This window comes from Triturus cristatus, chromosome 3_2 (assembly GCF_964204655.1).
Source record: "Triturus cristatus chromosome 3_2, aTriCri1.1, whole genome shotgun sequence".
NCBI lineage: Eukaryota > Metazoa > Chordata > Amphibia > Caudata > Salamandridae > Triturus > Triturus cristatus.
In genome coordinates, this window is record NC_140584.1 from 112,164,827 (window position 1) to 112,182,125 (window position 17,299).

The 17,299-nt window shown below is 49.3% G+C and overlaps 1 protein-coding gene across 1 annotated transcript in view; it reads left to right on the plus strand.

Moving 5' to 3' along the window:
* ACTR3 (actin related protein 3) overlaps window positions 1–17,299 on the plus strand; it is a 294,857-nt gene that overhangs the window by 266,355 nt on the left and 11,203 nt on the right. The window contains exon 11 of the mRNA XM_085647336.1: window positions 9,664–9,747. Coding sequence (XP_085503462.1) covers window positions 9,664–9,747 — 84 coding nt within the window. The remainder of the gene's footprint in view (window positions 1–9,663; window positions 9,748–17,299) is intronic.

A 17,299-nucleotide genomic window follows, 5' to 3' on the forward strand; every position in this document is an offset into this window, starting at 1 on the left:
TTCCACATATTAACGTTTTAAGGATAAAATCTCATTCACTGTCCCAGATAACGCCTCAATTTCCATACGCTCCATTTACTGCCTTAGTGCCCGCTTATTCACTGCCCCAAAAACGCCATCAAGAAACCCGTCTGTAACATTCCAGAGAGCCCATGTGTCCTGTCCGAAACACATAATTGTTCACTTTGTGACTCCCAGTCGCTTCAATAACCCGATACCAACTATTCACAGCCGATATCCGGTGCCCCGGTATCTGACCCCTCACCCCTCTTCATTGATGTCGTGAGCCATACATGACCTACCTGATGCATCCTTCAATGTTCGCAAAGACGCTCTGAGGATGAGACATCTGAGGGTCTTGAGTTGTCTCTGCGTGTGTGTGGAGTTGCAGAGAGACCGGGGCTGGGGTGCCGGAGCCTTGTGTGCAAACAGAGCATGCTGAGGAGGGAAGGAGCCAGGGGCAATTTTTATACACCGGTCGGGAGGGAGAATGTCGTGGCCTTAATATTACCCCAGCCCCGCATGCTCCATTTACATAAATTGCTGGAATTGGTAACTGGCAGCATGTAATCATAACATATTAGATATATATATTTTCGAATCTGTGGCACCCACCGAGTACGAAGGACTGAGAGGAGACGTGAGCACGGTGATTGGCCAGTAGATGGCGTAGAAGCTAAATAAAACATCTGTGGAAATAGAGTTGTTTGTGGATTGCAATGACAAATGTAGACTCGTGAATGTAGACGCATGCCTATTGCCGAATGACTCCTGTCAGACGGGCTGCAGACTTGGTTTCGTGGTTTATGTAAGTCGTTGTAAACAAAGTCGTGGTTGAATTATTGGTCGTTGTTCGGGATTCGTTGTTCAGGCAATTAGTTATTCAAACTTTGTTGTTTAGGAGGTTTCCCCTCCAGGGGAGGAGTCGCGTATCTCGTGACCAAAAGGCTTCTTCCGAAGACAACAACAAACTGCAATCATCCGAGCCCAACACCAGATGGCGATCTTATCCTAAGTGTGTGGCTCTGCAGCTCTACATGCCAAGAACAGATGCATACTGGTAAGTAGCATATTCCTTCATCTTCCTCCATCGGTGGCCACAGTGATAACGGATGCCTCTACCCTAGGGTGGGGTGCTCATCTGGGGGATCTGGAGATCAAGGGTCTTTGGTCTCCAGAGGAAAGGTTGCTTCACATCAACCTTCTGGAATTGCGGGCGATTCGTTTGGCGCTCAAGGCCTTCCTCCCTTCGCGGTCAGTTGATTCAAGTCCTGACAGACAACACTACCGCGATGTGGTATGTCAACTAGCAGGGAGGAGTGGGGTCTCTGTCTTTGCAGAGAGGCCTTACGTCTATGGTCCTGGGCTCAGGACCATCGGCTTTGTCTGATGGCAAATCATCTGGCCGGGGTGCTGAACGTACGTGCGGACAGTCTCAGTTGGCAGTTCTCCGCCGATCACGAGTGGAGGCTCCATCCGGAGGTGGTTCGTCACGTCTTTCGGGCGTGGGGGATATCTCGGGTGGACCTGTTTGCCACCCGCGAGAACGCGCACTGCCTGTCATTCTGCAGTCTCCAGTTTCCGATGCAGGGGCCGTTGGGGGACGCGTTTCAGTTGAGTTGGGGTTCACAACTCCTTTACGCGTTTCCTCCCATACCCTTGATTCCTTGGGTTCTATGGAAGATTCGCCAAGACCGGGCCCAAGTCATATTGATCGCCCCGGATTGGCCAAGAAGGGTGTGGTACACAGATCTTCTCCACCTCTCCTCATGCCCTCCGCTCCGTCTCCCTCTGAGGGCAGACCTCCTCTCGCAATCGGAGGGGCAGGTTCTACACCCCCACCTCCAGAGCTTACACCTTCATGCCTGGAGATTGAACGGGGCAACCTGAGTTCATTCTCTCTCCCGCCTGATGTGGTGGATGTTATTTTATCGGCCAGGCGACACTCCACCAAGTCCATTTACTCCTACAGGTGGTCAGAATTTGTTAAATGGTGTGGAGAGAGATCCATTGACCCTTTAAAAGCCCATCTTTCTAATGTGCTTCAGTTTGCTCTTTCCTTGGCTCAGCAGGGCTGTGCTGTGGCCACGGTTAAGGGCTATCTATCTGCCTTACCGGCTTTTCTATGTCTTCCTGATCAACCGTCACTATTTAAATCTTCGGTTGTACTGAGGATTATCAAGGGTCTTACAAACATGTTTCCTCCTACTCCCTTTGTAATGCCACAGTGGGACCTTAATCTTGTCTTGACTTTTCTGATGGGGTCCCCGTTTGAGCCTCTTCATAGCTGTCCTTTGAGGCTGTTGTCCTTTAAGGTGGTCTTACTTGTGGCCATAACCTCGGCAAGGAGGGTGAGTGAGCTTCAATCTCTTGGTTCCAAACCCCCTTTTTTGACATTACATGCTGAAAGGATGGTACTCAGGACCAGGGCTGCTTTTCTGCCTAAAGTAGTTACTCCTTTTCATGTGGGGCAGTCTATTACTCTCCCTCTTTTTTATCCACCTCCTCATCCCTCCAAAGAGGAGGAAAGACTCCATCACCTGGATCCAAAGAGGGCTGTGAGTTTTTATTTGCACAGAATGAAAGACTTTCGTCTGGACGATCAGCTCTTCATGGGCTATGTTGGTCATTCGAAAGGAAGAGCGGTGCACAAGCGCCCTTTATCGAGATGGATTATCCTTGCCATCAAGATCTGCTACGCCCTGGCTGGTAAGACTCCTCCTGAGGGTATTAGAGCTCATTCAACTAGAGCAAAATCGTCTACATCTGCTTTGGCCAGGGGTGTTCCTGTGGCAGATACTTGTAAAGCCGCGACTTTGGCCTCCCTCCATACTTTCGCAAAGCATTATTGCTTGGACTCTGAGATGAGGAGGGAGGGCCACTTTGCGTGCTCTGTCTTGCAAGACTTTTTGGTATAGGAAGGTGGACACCCTCCTCCGGGAGTGGGGACTGCTGTGGGAATCTATTCACAAGGTGAGGAATCCACTGGCAGATGTATCCATCAGAAGAACTTGTTACTTACCTTCGGTAACGCATTTTCTGGTGGATACAGATCTGCCTGTGGATTCCTCACTGGCCACCCGCCTCCCCGTTGTCCACCTTTGTATACCTTAAAAGTTGTCTTGCTTGAGATGTTGTTATACTTTCTTGTAAATTGGTAGGAAATGCTTTTTTTATTTAGCTTTCCTTTTCCTTGTATACTTTGTGTATATGATTGTATATTGTATACTGTGTATACTTTGTATCTGTCGTTGGTCCACCTGTGCGCCTCGGAGGCACGGAAAAAATGGGAGGAACTGACGTCATCACGCCGACGTGGCTCTTATGGCTCCGGTGACGTCATACGGAGTCGCGAGCAGAGGCGATGCATTATGACGTCGTCCAGGTCGGCGTAGAGAGCTGGGGAAAAAAGTTCTGTGGAATGCTGGCGCAGGGGATATTCACAAGGTGAGGAATCCACGGCAGATACTGTATCCACCAGAAAAAGCGTTACCAAAGGTAAGTAACTTGTTAATTAGTGATAGATTCCTTACCGCCCCACCCATCCTTCCCGTTCTGCGAACTGATTTCTAGGGTTAAAGTCATCCCCCTTTCAGGGCCCTAGTTTCATGGCACCAGTAGTCAGTTTCTGGCATGGCTCTGCGTTCCTGGCGCGGAAAGTTTTGTACAGAACTGACGTCCGTGCGCATGGGTGGCGCCTAAGTAGTCTCCGTGACTTCATCTCGGCGCATACGACGCCAGCGACGGACGCGGAGCCGCACGACACCACCTTCTGACGCGCAGGGGTACTGCTAGAAAAAAAACTTTCCGGATCCAGTTTGACGTCTAGGGATTATTCTAAGGTAAGGAGTCTATCACTAACTAATGTCTCTTACAGATATATTGTTACACAAGTAGTAACTTGTGCATTGTTCCTCATACATGCTTTTAGGTATGTAAAAGCACTATACAGGAGGAGACTTAGCACTCACTAAGCTGTGAGAATAAAAATCTTTAACACAGTAGAGCTGACGCCCTAAGCACCACTGCATGATACGGGCATGCTTGTGGGCTACGGATGTTTCCTGAGCTCGTTGAGCTACTGTTGTTGGCCTATTTAATGTTCTCACATTTTATCCACTTCAGATTTCAGTAATAGATGTCGGTGATAACCGTAAGTTACGATCCACCATACTTTTGCTGCATGCCTTAGTGCGCATGCTCACATTACACTAGGCTGATTCCTAGTACACCAGGTCCTGAATAAAGCCACTGTGACTTCATAGCACACCTAATTGGCTGAAACATGGAGACCATACACTGTGATGTGAGACCACTATTCTCTCACTTTACATCATTTACTTTTACTTTCCTAACCAGGGTGTGCATTAATACCAATTTTCGATTGGAAAGGATAACCGTGAGGCAGTTTTAAAACCATTCACGACCACATAAAGTCAAGTCCATCTCCTCCACTGTAATCATGCGTCGCAGCACTCTCGGCATGTGCTAGTCATCTTGGGTGGGAACCCTATGGTGCAGCATGCCACCAACTAGGTTCGTGCATGAGGCTTCTTTTAAAAACCTAATGGTTCCCCGGATGCATGAGTGAAGAACATTCATGACAACAGAGCCTATTGGTAGCGAGCTCCTTGTTTGTGTGTGACAAAGTTTAACAATACCACACAAGAGAATGCCATGCACAATGAATCCTACTAACCAGGTTGCAAGATCAATTGTTTCATCCATACCTGACTTTGTTGTATTGGTCAGCATGGTTCCTGAAATCCGATATGTGTGAGAAGTTACCCTGATGTATGATGTCACTAGTTCAGTCCAAACAACCCTTATGGTGATTGGTTGTAAAGTCAACCTTATAGACCAGCTATCCTAGTGGTAGCATGGACAAGAGCAGTCTTAGGCTAAACTCTGAATGGCATGTGAAGCCAGCTGTGATACCATATATAATCCCTTGAATACCAAATGAAAGGACACCACAACAGATATATATATATATAAAATAAAGTGTATTTATTCTAGTCAAACCCTCAGCACTCTTTATGAGATTAGAGGTAAGTACAACAGTCTTATTTAAGCATACACTAAGTCACACAGGTAAGTAATACAGTTAGGCCCTAGGGCCACGCAAACCATATACTAAGTAAGTGGTATAAGGACCACTGTCACGGAAATAGGATAGGCCTAGGCCTAGGGAATCGCTGGGGCTACACTACACTAGCAACAGTTAGGAAGTGGGAGGCCCACGGGATTCAGGTGCAGAGTGGAAACACTCACGCGTAATGCGTAAAAGTCGATAGAAATAGTAGTTGTTAGCAATTAACAGTTTAAGGACACTTCTGAAGCAGCTAGAGAGTCGAGACTCGGAAACTAGACCCTAGGATAGTCACTACCCTTGTGAGCACCGAAGTACCCAAGTTACCTAGCCCACAGGCTGCGGGTGCATAGGTGTGAACTTGCGTCGGGTTTCGTCGTGGACTTCTATGGATGCCTGAAGGAAAGTTGCTGACAGGCAGTCAGTGAAGAGTGTCCGGTGGATCCCAAGGTTGGCATCAAGAAGAGAGGAGACCTGCAAGCAGAAGGGACAGAGTCAAGGTCACTAGCCAGTGACCACGTGGAACCAGGAAGGAACCAGGCGATGTCGTGAAGATTGCAGGTGAAGGTGAAGCTTGTCGCTGCAGCCACGAGGACCAGGGAACGTCGAGGACGACCAGGAGGCGAGCTGTCCCACGAAGGCTCTTGCTGTCGGCGGCGTCGAAGTTGGACTAGGACTCACCAAGCCTTGGCAAGCGGAACCCACGAAGAACGGAGGACTTGCTTCTGGTGCAGAACAGGAAGGTCTGGGGTGCTTCTCTTTTTCAAAGAAGCAGGAGCCAGTCTGGCGGAGCCACACCAGCGGTGAAGATTTCAGGATGCGTCGTCACAAAGACCACTAGCCAGCGGGCAAGCAACCGGACATACGCGGCAAGCAGGAAAATGCAGAAGGGCCCCACGCAGGACTCGTGGAGTGTGGGGGGCTGATCTTCGGTGCAGATGGTGCTTGGGGTTGGGGCTTCTCAATCCCCGGTGCACAACTTCGAGGGTGCTTCAGAAGCTGCGCTTGAAGATACTAGCCACTTTTCCCAGGTAGCCGGTCCCACGTCTCTCGTCGCCTCCACGGATCTCAGCACGGCTGTGGATGTGGATCAGGGTCGGAGAAGTCTGGAAGTCAAGGCTCTGGTCGGGCTCTGCAGTCGGTCCCTTGTAGAACTTCAGCAAAGCAAAGGGTAGTCTCTTGATGGTGCCTGTTTGCACAGGGTAGCCACTCCTTGGCCACAAGGGAGATTCTTCAGTCTTCTTCTTTCGTCGAATGTCGAAGGTCCAGAGTTTCTGTTCAAGTTGCAGGTTCAGGATAATCTAATCTCCTGGGGCCCAGCTACCACGCTTATCCAAATCTGGGGGGCTGGGTTACCTGCTAGGTCACGCCTTATGGGTGGGACCTGGGAGGGGGTGGTTACACCCCCTTCCCTTTGTCCAGTTTCACGCCAGGACTGGGGCTGGAGTGCCCCAGCACCGGTTTGAACTGGACTATGCACGGGACACCTTGTGTGCCCCAGGCATGTCTCATTCTATTCATCCCTCCCTGCCCCAATACACTAAGGCCTGTCTGGGGTGGTGCTCGCACCTCCCATGGCAGGAAACCTATTGTCCAAGCCTCCCTTGCCGGGATCACTCCCAGCAGCAGGAGGTCAGACTCGTGTCTGTGGCAGCAGCATCCATTTTGTGATGCTGGGGCTCTGGTTAACTTTAACCGGGTAAGTAGGTTACAACATGTCTTCTCCCTCTAGAAGGGAGGGATAATATCCTCATCCCCAGAAATGGGATGGGGGTATTATTCCAAAGTGTTAGACACCTTACACGACATGTTTTGATAAAGCCAAACCATAGTTACCATAACCGTCTAAGATTATAAGGCACTTTAAGAGTATATGGTAGGCTATATCATAGAACAGCTATAAGGACATGGTTCCGAAAGCTGCAGACAGGCTCAGCTCATGCTAGAGCACCATCTCACATGTTACCAAGCACTCTGCCTCCAGGATTGTTCAGGCCTGCCATAGGAGTGGCTGATAGGTACACATGTGTCTATATGTAAGTTAGGTATAGGAATACTACACCTAAGCAAGGGGTGATTACACGACCTTGCCCCAGCTGAGTGATCAGCCAGTTGTCATAATGGAAGGCAAGGCCAGGGGTGGCATAATACATGCTGCAGCCCCTGGTAGGCCTAGGGTACACCTATGCCCTGGGTACCTAGGGTACACTGTACAGGGGCCAATAAGGTGATCCTATCCAATTGGGTTATGCACCTGAAGTACATAGTATCAATTTAGAGAGAGAACAGCAGGGCTGTGGGTCTGATTAGCAGGCCCACAGCCACATCCAAGTCGAAAACCAGTAAAGCAAAAGCAAAAAGTGGGGGTGAACATAGAAAGCAGACCCTACTCTCCTACAATATGGATACCTAAATTTGCCTCAGTAATGCATTGACATTTTGAGGAATTCTACTAGACGTGCAACAGATGTTATGCTCTCAAAATGGAGGTTATGGTTCTAGTGCAAATAAAATTAACTTGAAGCGAACTTATGTCAAAGAAGTGATCATGACATACTTGATACATTTGGCCAAGTTTACGGTGCAATTTTTGTCCATTAAAGTCCATTTGGTGATTATAACTGCATACAGAAGAATCTCACATCAGCCTTACTTTAAACTTAAAGTAGTTTATTTATTTTGAAGGTTTTATATAGCGTGAACGCGCTTAAAGACTTTCTTGAAGACTTACATTTGGCTTATCCTTCAGTAATGACCCCTCTCCCACCACAGGAGCTCAAAAAGTGTTCTCCAATATAATGGGCCATCTCTTTCAAGCCATCCTCAAAGCTTCATTGCAGCATCTAACCAAGAAGACCACTTTCCAGATCACTTCTGCAAGCTTTCTCTTCTGTTGAAATAGACATCGTTTTCATTGCAATAAAGTAGTAATCAGACCTCACCTTTTTATTTTTACCTAAGATGGCTTCTGACATCCACTTTAATCAAACTATTACTTCACCAGACATATTAGTAAACCACCATCTCCACGTGAAGGCTTGCTGAACTTGTCGGATGTTATGAAAGTTTTACACTTTTTGTTCTAGCAAGAATTAAATCAATTAGAAAGTCAAATCATGTTTTTGTTAACATTGCTCTAGTCTGTACAAGCTTTGCAATCTTGAAGCAGTCTATTTATCAATGAAATGTTATCTCTTCGTAACCCGTTGTCTAATAAGGGTCTTCCTTTAAAGCCTAAGCCTTGTTCTACCTGGCAAAAAGAGTGACTACATGTGGTTGCAAATTACTTCACTAGGGGAGGTGTGTAGGGCGGCCATTTGTAAATCTGTTCATACATTTACAAGACATTTTGATTGTGAATTTGACACTAGGGAGTGATGCATACAAAATAGGTACTCCACTTGTATTCATTGTACTGCGTTGTAGAGATTTTTGTTTGTTATTAAAAAGCCCTCCCTCTTCCCTAGCAGTTTACTTGGCCATGAGGGAAATCGGTCAGCAGGTTTAGTTAAGAATCTATTCTACTTCTCTGTCAAAAATACTGAGGCAACTGCCAGAACAGAGCACAATGCGATTGGAAGGCTCTCGATCCCTTAAAACCACGTGTTTTTTTTTTTTTAACTCCTTATTTACAAAGTCTTATCAGGCCTACCTTTTTCCTTCTACATGGAAAGGTTAGGCATCAGTTTGTTACAGTGCTGCTGTGTAGTTGTGTAAGAGGGTTTTCTTTTGTAATAGTCCTAATTCTGGGGAAAATATCTTTGAGGCTTTGGAAGGTCCTATCCAGCACTGGTTATGCTAGTTTTCTTTACACTGGTTTTGAAAATAAGTACATGTTTTAAAGTTTTTTGAGGGATCCCACACATAGTGTGCAATTATTGTTACATATCTTCAATGGTGAGAAAACTGCATCATTATTTGTGACGTCTGCGTCCTGAAGGTGGTTAATTGATCTTAATTGTGCATGACCCATTCAGAAAAATACATTATCTTGAGCAACTGACATATCATTGCACCAAAATAACAAGGTGTCAGTACTTGAATAGCTTCAGTTGTTTGTTTCTTGGAGGTGGCCACCAAGAACATGTCCAGTGTTGTCATAAGACTGTAGAAGAATGGGTGCGTGGCTCTGACATTCTGTGACAAAAATGAAACTGACACCATTCCTCTCACAATAACTGACATTTCATTGTTCTCTCTACAAATTCACTGCCTCTTGATCACTGTTGCTATTGCTTCTGTATCTTGTGTGAGGGAGGAAGCTGCATGTGTTGGTTGGCAGGGCCTCTAGATTTAGAGGTGCATTTGAAAACATACAGACTAGATATCTCTGGTTCAGTGTGACTAGTTAAATATTAAAACATTTAGAAAGGAACAGAAATAGAAAGAGGAGCAGAACATCAAAAATAGTAAAATATATTTATCATTTGACTTCATCTAGACTAATTTTCATATCGTTTTTCAAAATGGATTCGATCGAAAAAATGCTTTGATAACCAATTGTTGTATAACAGTTTAAACTCCTGTGTTTTGTAATTGTTTTTAATTTGTGTGCCATTCATATTTTTCAGCCTAAACCTATTGATGTGCAAGTAATTACTCACCATATGCAGAGATATGCAGTCTGGTTTGGCGGATCAATGCTGGCTTCCACCGTAAGTTCACGCTTATCTATTACATCATTGAACACACAAAATGAATAGGCTAATTAAACATTGGTTGCTTAATAATATCCTGTATCGTTCATAACGGTCCACCATGTAATATGGTCCACATCATAACTCACGAGGCTAAAGGTCGATTCGTTTGTAAATGGCACCAGAATCTAGACATTTTAATATAGAACCATATTACAAGTTGTCAGTTTTCTATTTTTATGCAGTATTGGGGTATCGTTCATAGATTCACATGCCTGAATCATTCCCCATTGTCGAGATGGGAGTCCCACGGTATAATAAACGAGCAGTATGCCAGAACTGCCATAGGCTTCAATGGCTCTGAGCCATGCTATCATAAACTGTCTATGTCCTTTAAAAAAAAAAAAGGACCAAAAGCTGAAAGCAGCCAATCAGCTGTTAACACCCTCTAGAACCTTCCCATTGGAGGCAGTTTCCCTCAGATTTTCACCGCATGTCATATGTGAAGGGAGTCTCACTGAGCTCTGCTCAGTTTTTGTTTCTCTGCCTTTCAGGTTTCTTCTTCGAAACTCTGCTCATAATGTCTGACAAAATAGGACTCTTCAGGCCCTGCAAGACCTGTGGCAAAAAGAGGGTTCACGTTGATGATCCTCACAAGGACTGCATCTATTGCCGCCATCCATCCCATGAGGTAAAGCAGTGTAAAATCTGTTGCACTTTCTCTAGAAAGACCTTGTGAGACAGAGAAGGAAGGTTGCTTCTGTGGTTACAATCCACCAAGCACCAGAAGTCGTCTGATGAGGACAATATTGGATCGCCCAGATCTCGCAAAAGATCCATGTCTGAGGAAGAAGGCTCTGGAGAGGGCAGGAAACACCTTAAACCCTCTCCAAATAGCAAGGGTTCAAGTAAGGAGAAGCCATCTAAAGTCTCCTCTGAATCTTCAACTTCTGTCTCTTATACCTCTCTGAGGAAAGAGAAGAAACACAGAGCGTCTTCATCTGATCCTGGTAAGGACAGGATGGAAATATCCCAGTTGACGACTGCACCGTCTACGACATCCTCTGGGTCTTCGACAGCGAGTTTCACAATCACGTCGTCGGCCTCGTCTACATCAGTCACAGCGACGACCATGGCTATTTCTGGACCCATACTGTCGACGAAGATGTCGCCGACACTGATGTCGTCGAGAAATGCTTCGCCTTTACAAACTGAGAATTTCAATCAAACCATCTAAGACACAGACTTGGCGTCGATAAAGACGTTGACTGTCACTGACTACACAGTCTACGAAGGTTTCGTCGGTGACTGGTCCATAGATTTCAACACAGTCGAACCCGTCAACAATGATCCTGTCGCCGATTATACCGTTGACGACAGGTTTTTCAGCGGCGGTTACTAGAAGCCCATCGACGCCTCCGTCAGCCATGGTTAGAGTATTAAAAAAGTTATTTTATCCAGATATGTCAGCCTATAGTAAAATTTCTGCATTACCTAAATCGCATTCGTTGGATCTTCAGGAATCTGAGGAGGAGGATGATGGGATTTACGGAGCAGCGCACAGTCCATCAGAGCTGCACGTAAAATGCCAGGACTTTGATGATGATGAGTATGAAGACCAGCAATACTACCAGCCATACCTGGCACCACCGCGTCACTATCACTATGAATACCAAGAACCTCATCAGACAAATGGCTCATCTGCCTCCAACTTTGATCCAAGATCTGCAAACTATGCTTGCAAATTACAAGCAAAGATTTCCACTTCAAGAGGTTCCCAAAGAATTACCGGTGCAAATACCTGAAAACCCACATCACCAGTGACACCTACAGTTCCACAGGAGACTGTTCCTGTTGATCATTTCTCTTCAGATGAAGAATGTGAAGAAGGCGAGATCCCAGATCCATCTGTTGACCCCTGGGACAACTATATTATCCCTACTCCATCACCTCCGTCACATCATCCAGCGGACTCTCCGCCAGAAGATATAGGTGGTTTCCACAACTTGATGGAGAGAGCGTCTAATAGATTTAATCTCCCCATTGAGGTTAAGCGTACAGAATGCTTCCTGTATGACTTTAAAGAGGAAACCAGAAAGTCAATGCGCACAATACCCATCATTGACTACATTTGGCAAGAGGATGTAAAAATGTCACCCCCAGCATCAATACCGCCAGTACTAGCTCGCATTGAGAAAAAATACAGAGCCTAGGAAAACTCTCCTTGTTTAACTGGACATCCGAAACCGGATTCTGCAAGTCTGTAATCTCACAGGCAGCACAAAGGAGGTCTTAAAACCCATCCACCCCGATCTCCACTCCTCCCGATAGGGAAGGACGTAAACTTGATTTTATTGGAAAGCGTTTCTCCACCATGGCTGCGACCAATATCAGAGCAGCCAATGTGGTCTGATATGGCTTCCCTACTAGATCTTATCCTGGAGGACAGGCAACAGGCCAGATAGATCCTCACAGAAGGAGAGCGAGCAGCCTCTGAAACTATTATCTGAAAGAAACACGTTAGACTCCTCACCTTAGAATATCCCCAGGCGTCAGGCTGGATCCAGAAAGATTTTTCGTCAGTAATACCCCTTGCGCATCGCTAGGCGTCGTCTGCGGCTCCGCGTGCGCCGTAATGACGTTGTCTGAGTACTTAGATGCCGCCCTCGCACGCTGACGCCAGACGGCGCCGATTCGGGAAGAGCTTACCCCTTTAGTCATTTTTTGACTAAAACTTTTTGGACTCTTGTCTACTCTTCGACTCGAACTGGTGCCGGTAGGATGCCTGGGATTAAAGTCTGTGACTCCCGTCACCGACTGATGTTGGTAATGGACCACCATCGCCGGTGCCTTTACTGTCTTGGTGCCGACCACGATGCAGAGTCATGCCTCGACTGTCAGGCCTTGACCTCGAAGGCTAGGCGGGAGCGGTCCCGCAAGCTTCTTGAGCTCTGGCACTCGGCTCCACGCCGTTCACGGCCCCAGTTCAGGAGGAGGTTGAAGGACCGGTCGCGGAGCCGCAGCCACCATCACCGCTCGTCGGGTTCCAAGTCTTCGGGTAAGTCGAAGCATGGTAAGAAGTCCAAGAGACGACCTTGCTCTAAGGACTCCCCTCGCCGGTCGCGCGACTCGGTCGAGGGTCCGGGTGGTACCACCCCCGCGGCTCTGCAGGAGCCGCGTCCGTCCCCATACCCACTGGTCCCTGGGACTGACGCGACTCCGGCGGAGATCAGTGCCTTCCTCTCTGCCATGAGGGGCCTGGCTCCGAGTCGACTCCTGCGGACGCGCCTTTGGGCCCCGCGGGCTCGACTGGGTGGCCTAGCGAGCCAGCGGCTCCGGCGCCGTCGTCTTCGGTCCAGACGCCGCAGGTCCCTGTGGGATCCAGGCCTGGATCTCAGTTGGTGCCGGTCGACCTCCCGACGCCTCCTGCGCCGACACCGGTTCCACCCCCGGCGCCATCTCTGGACTATGTCGTTCCCTGGTTCAGTCCAGGCCCGGCGCCGCATCCGACGCAGGTAGATGACCATTTCATCTTCTGTCCGGCTCCGGTTATTCCCCCTGTTTATCAGGAATTGGATGACGGGGCGACTGGGAGGGGTCTCAGGACCCTCTGGCCCAACAGAGCCAGTTATCACAGGACTGAACAGATGAGCTGGGGGATGCCAGTGGACTTGATACCTCCCCTGACACTGGCTTCATCTCTCCTCCGACCGTGGCTTCGGAGGAAGGTGCTACCTTTTACCCTCATGGACATGCCCTTTGATGGTGATCGCCTCTTTGGCGCCAAAGCAGACAGTGCGCTGATGCGCTTTAAGGACTCCAGGGCCACGGCTGAGTCCATAGGTCTCTCGGCCCGCGCCCGCAAACTTCCGCTTTTCGCCCCTTTTGTGGCCAAGGAAGGAGTGCCCCCTCACATCCGCTTAGCCACAGGCCGCAGAATCATCCTCCACGCGGTCGCAGACGTGGATTCCGCCGAGGCAGTACAGGGGGACAACGTGCCGGTCCATCCACATCCACCCCAGCAGCATCCGCCTCAAAGCCTTCCTAGTCCGTGCTTTCAGGTCCATTCCACACCAGTGGGAGGCAGAGTTCGCCATCACCTGCTCCACTGGCGTTCCATCACTTCGGACAGGTGGGTGCTGCAAATCGTCCGAAGGGGCTACTTCCCCCCCCCCCCCCCCCCCCCTTCGAGACGACCCCTCCAGCCATGCCACCGCATGTCTGGGGATCACTTGAATCTTCTACGAGAGGAAGTTACGGCCCTCTTGGCCAAAGGGGCCGTCGCGCGCGTTCCTGGTCCAGAAGTAGGCCGTGGTTGTTCTCACTACTTTCTGGTTCCCAAGAAGGGCAAAAGGGGCCTACGCCCTATCTTGGACCTCAGGAGCGTCAACGCCTTCCTCCGGAAGGAGAGGTTCAAGATGCTTACCTTAGCTCAGGTTCTGGCTGCCCTAGACCCTGGAGACTGGATGGTAGCATTGGACTTGCAGGACGCTTATTTTCACATCCCCGTCCTGCCGGCGTTACCTGCGGTTCACGGTGGGTCAGGAGCATTTTCAGTTTACCGTGCTCCCCTTCGGACTCACCAGTGCCCCTCGGGTGTTCACGAAAATGATGGCGGTGGTCGCAGCTCATCTGCGCAGATCAGGGGTTCCAGTCTTCCCCTATCTCGACGACTGGTTGTTGAAGGCGGGCTCGCCCCAGCAAGTAGTTTCCCACCTCCAGACTACGGCCGACCTCCTGCATTGGCTGGGGTTCTCCATCAATGTGCCGAACTCGCATCTGAGTCCCTCCCAGAAGCTCCTCTTCATCGGAGCGGTTCTGGACTCGACGCAGTTCCGGGCTTATCCTCCGGAGCAGCGGGTCCGGGATATTCAGGCTCTGATTCCCATCTTTCAGCCTCTACCCCGGGTTTCGGTCAGGTTGGTGCTGCGGCTTCTGGGTCTGATGGCCTCCTGCATCCTGTTAGTGCATCACGCCAGGTGGCGAACGCGGGCTCTGCAGTGGGATCTGAAGTTTCAGTGGGCCCAGCATCGGGGCAACCTGTCCGACCATGTCTTGATCTCGGCGGGCACAGCAAAGCAGTTGCAGTGGTGGCTCATGGACCGCTATTGGAGCGGAGGGCGATCCGACTTGCACTGAAGGCATTCCTTCCCGTTGTCCGGGGAAGTGTGGTGCAGGTGTTCACGGACAACACCACCGCCATGTGGTATAGCAACAAACAGGGCGGGGTGGGGTCAGGAGGCTCTGCGCCTCTGGACATGGCTGGAACATCAGGGCATCACCCTGGTGGTTCAACATCCGGCGGGCTCTCTGAACGCCAGAGCAGACGAACTCAGCCGCCGGTGCATGATGGATCACGAATGGCGTCTAAACTCGGACGTGGCGCAAGGCATCTTTCGGCAGTGGGGAGAGCCTTGGTTAGATCTATTCGCCACCGAAGAGAGATGTCAGTAGTTCTGCGCGTTGGAGTCTCCAATGCAGCACTCGCTCGGGGACGCCTTTCGTCGCGAGTGAAGTTGCAGTCTGTTGTACGCCTTTCCGTCTATACCACTTCTGCCCAGAGTGCTGAAGAAGATCAGGCGCGACCGGGCCCAAGTCATCTTAGTGGCTCCGGATTGGGCACGAAGGTACTGCTATCCCGAGCTACTCGGTCTGTCAATCGATCCCCCAATTCGACTGCCTCTTCAGGAGGACCTTCTGTCGCAGCAGCTGGGGACGGTCCTCCGAACCTGTCCAGTCTCCACCTCCATGCGTGGAGATTGATCGGCGACAGTTGATGCCATTTGACTTGCCTCCTGAAGTCTGCGATGTGATTCTGGCAGCCAGGCGTCCCTCCACCAAATCGGTATACGCCTGCAGGCAACAAATTCGTTTCATGGTGCACAGCAAAGGCTGTGGATCCCCTTTCCACCCCTCTTTCTGAGGTTCTCCTCTTAATTCTTTCCATGGCCCAGCAGGGCTCTGCTCTGGGCACCCTAAAAGGTTATCTTTCTGCTATCTCTGCTTTCTTACGGCTTCCTGATCAGCTTTCTCTTTTCAAATCCCCGGTTTCTCGTTTCTTCAAAGGCGTTACTCACATGTTTCCTCCTGTCCCCTTCGTAATGCCTCAGTGGGATTTGAATCTGGTCTTGACATATCTGAATTGCGCTCCCTTAGAGCCTCTTCATAATTGTCCCCTTCGTCTTCTGACTCTTAAGACTGCTTTCTTGTTAGCCATCACCTTGGCTAGACGGGTGAGTGAGCTCCAGGCTCTATCTTTTAAGCCTCCTTTTCTTTCTGTCCATCCGGACAAGGTTGTCCTCCGGACTCGGTTGTCCTCCGGACTCGTCCTTCCTTTTTTCCGAAAGTGGTGACTGCCTTTCACATCGGGCAGTCTGTCACGTTGCCCACCTTCTTTCCGCCTCCTTCGAAAGCGGAAGAGGGGCTCCACCGTATGGACTCAAAACGGGCGCCGACCTTTTATTTGGACCGCACCAAGCAGTTCCGGGTGGACGACCAACTCTTTGTTGGCTACGTGGGTGCTAAGGAGGGGCGAGCAGTACACAAGCGAACCATCTCACGGTGGGTCGTTTTGTGTATAAAAGCTTGTTACTCCTTGGCTAAAAAGAACCCTCCTGTAGGGCTGAGAGCCCATTCCACCCGGGCCACAGCGGCGACTACTGCCCTGGGCCGAGGGGTCCCCTTGCAGGACATCTGTCAGGCAGCAACGTGGGCCTCGCTGCACCAGTTTGCCAAGCATTATTGCCTGGACAGCCAAGTCCGGAGAGACTGCTTCTTTGGCCGTTCTGTTCTCCCGGACTTTCTGGTGTGATCTTGGTTCGCAGACCCACCACCGGGGTTGGCATTGCTGAGGTTCTAAGGTGAGGAATCTAACTAACGTGTTTCTTTAGGATGAACAAGTTACTTACCTTCGGTAACAATGTATCTGTAAGAAACATTAGTTAGATTCCTCACCGACCCACCCATCCTCCCGGTTCTGCGAACCGACAGCTAGGGTTTAGGTTATCCTTTTCAGGGCCCTAGACTTTTTGTCACCAGTGTCGGTCTCTTGCATGGCTCTGCGTTCCTGGCGCGGAAAGCTGTGTACAATAACTGACGTCCGTGCGTGAGGGCGGCATCTAAGTACTCAGTCATGCCAACGACGGACGCGGAGCCGCAGACGACGCCTAGCGACGCGCAAGGGGTATTGCTGACACAAAATCTTTCCGGATCCAGCCTGACGCCTGGGGATATTCTAAGGTGAGGAATCTAACTAATATTTCTTACAGATACATCATTACCGAAGGTAAGTAACTTGTTCGATTGTGCTATGGACATAGCCAATACGAGTTTCCATCAACAAGCAGGGGCGGCTGTATTACGTCGACAAGGGTGGTTAAAGGCAACCACATTTAGACCAGAGGTCCAAACGAAAGTTCTGGATATGGTACATGATGGGGAAGCCTTATTCTGAAAATACATAGATGATGCGCTTCTCTCTATCAAAATTGATATGGACACTGCCAAGTCCTTAGGTTCCCTTCAATACAGGAAGATTCCTTTCAGAGGATCTAAGGGACGTGGTTTTTCC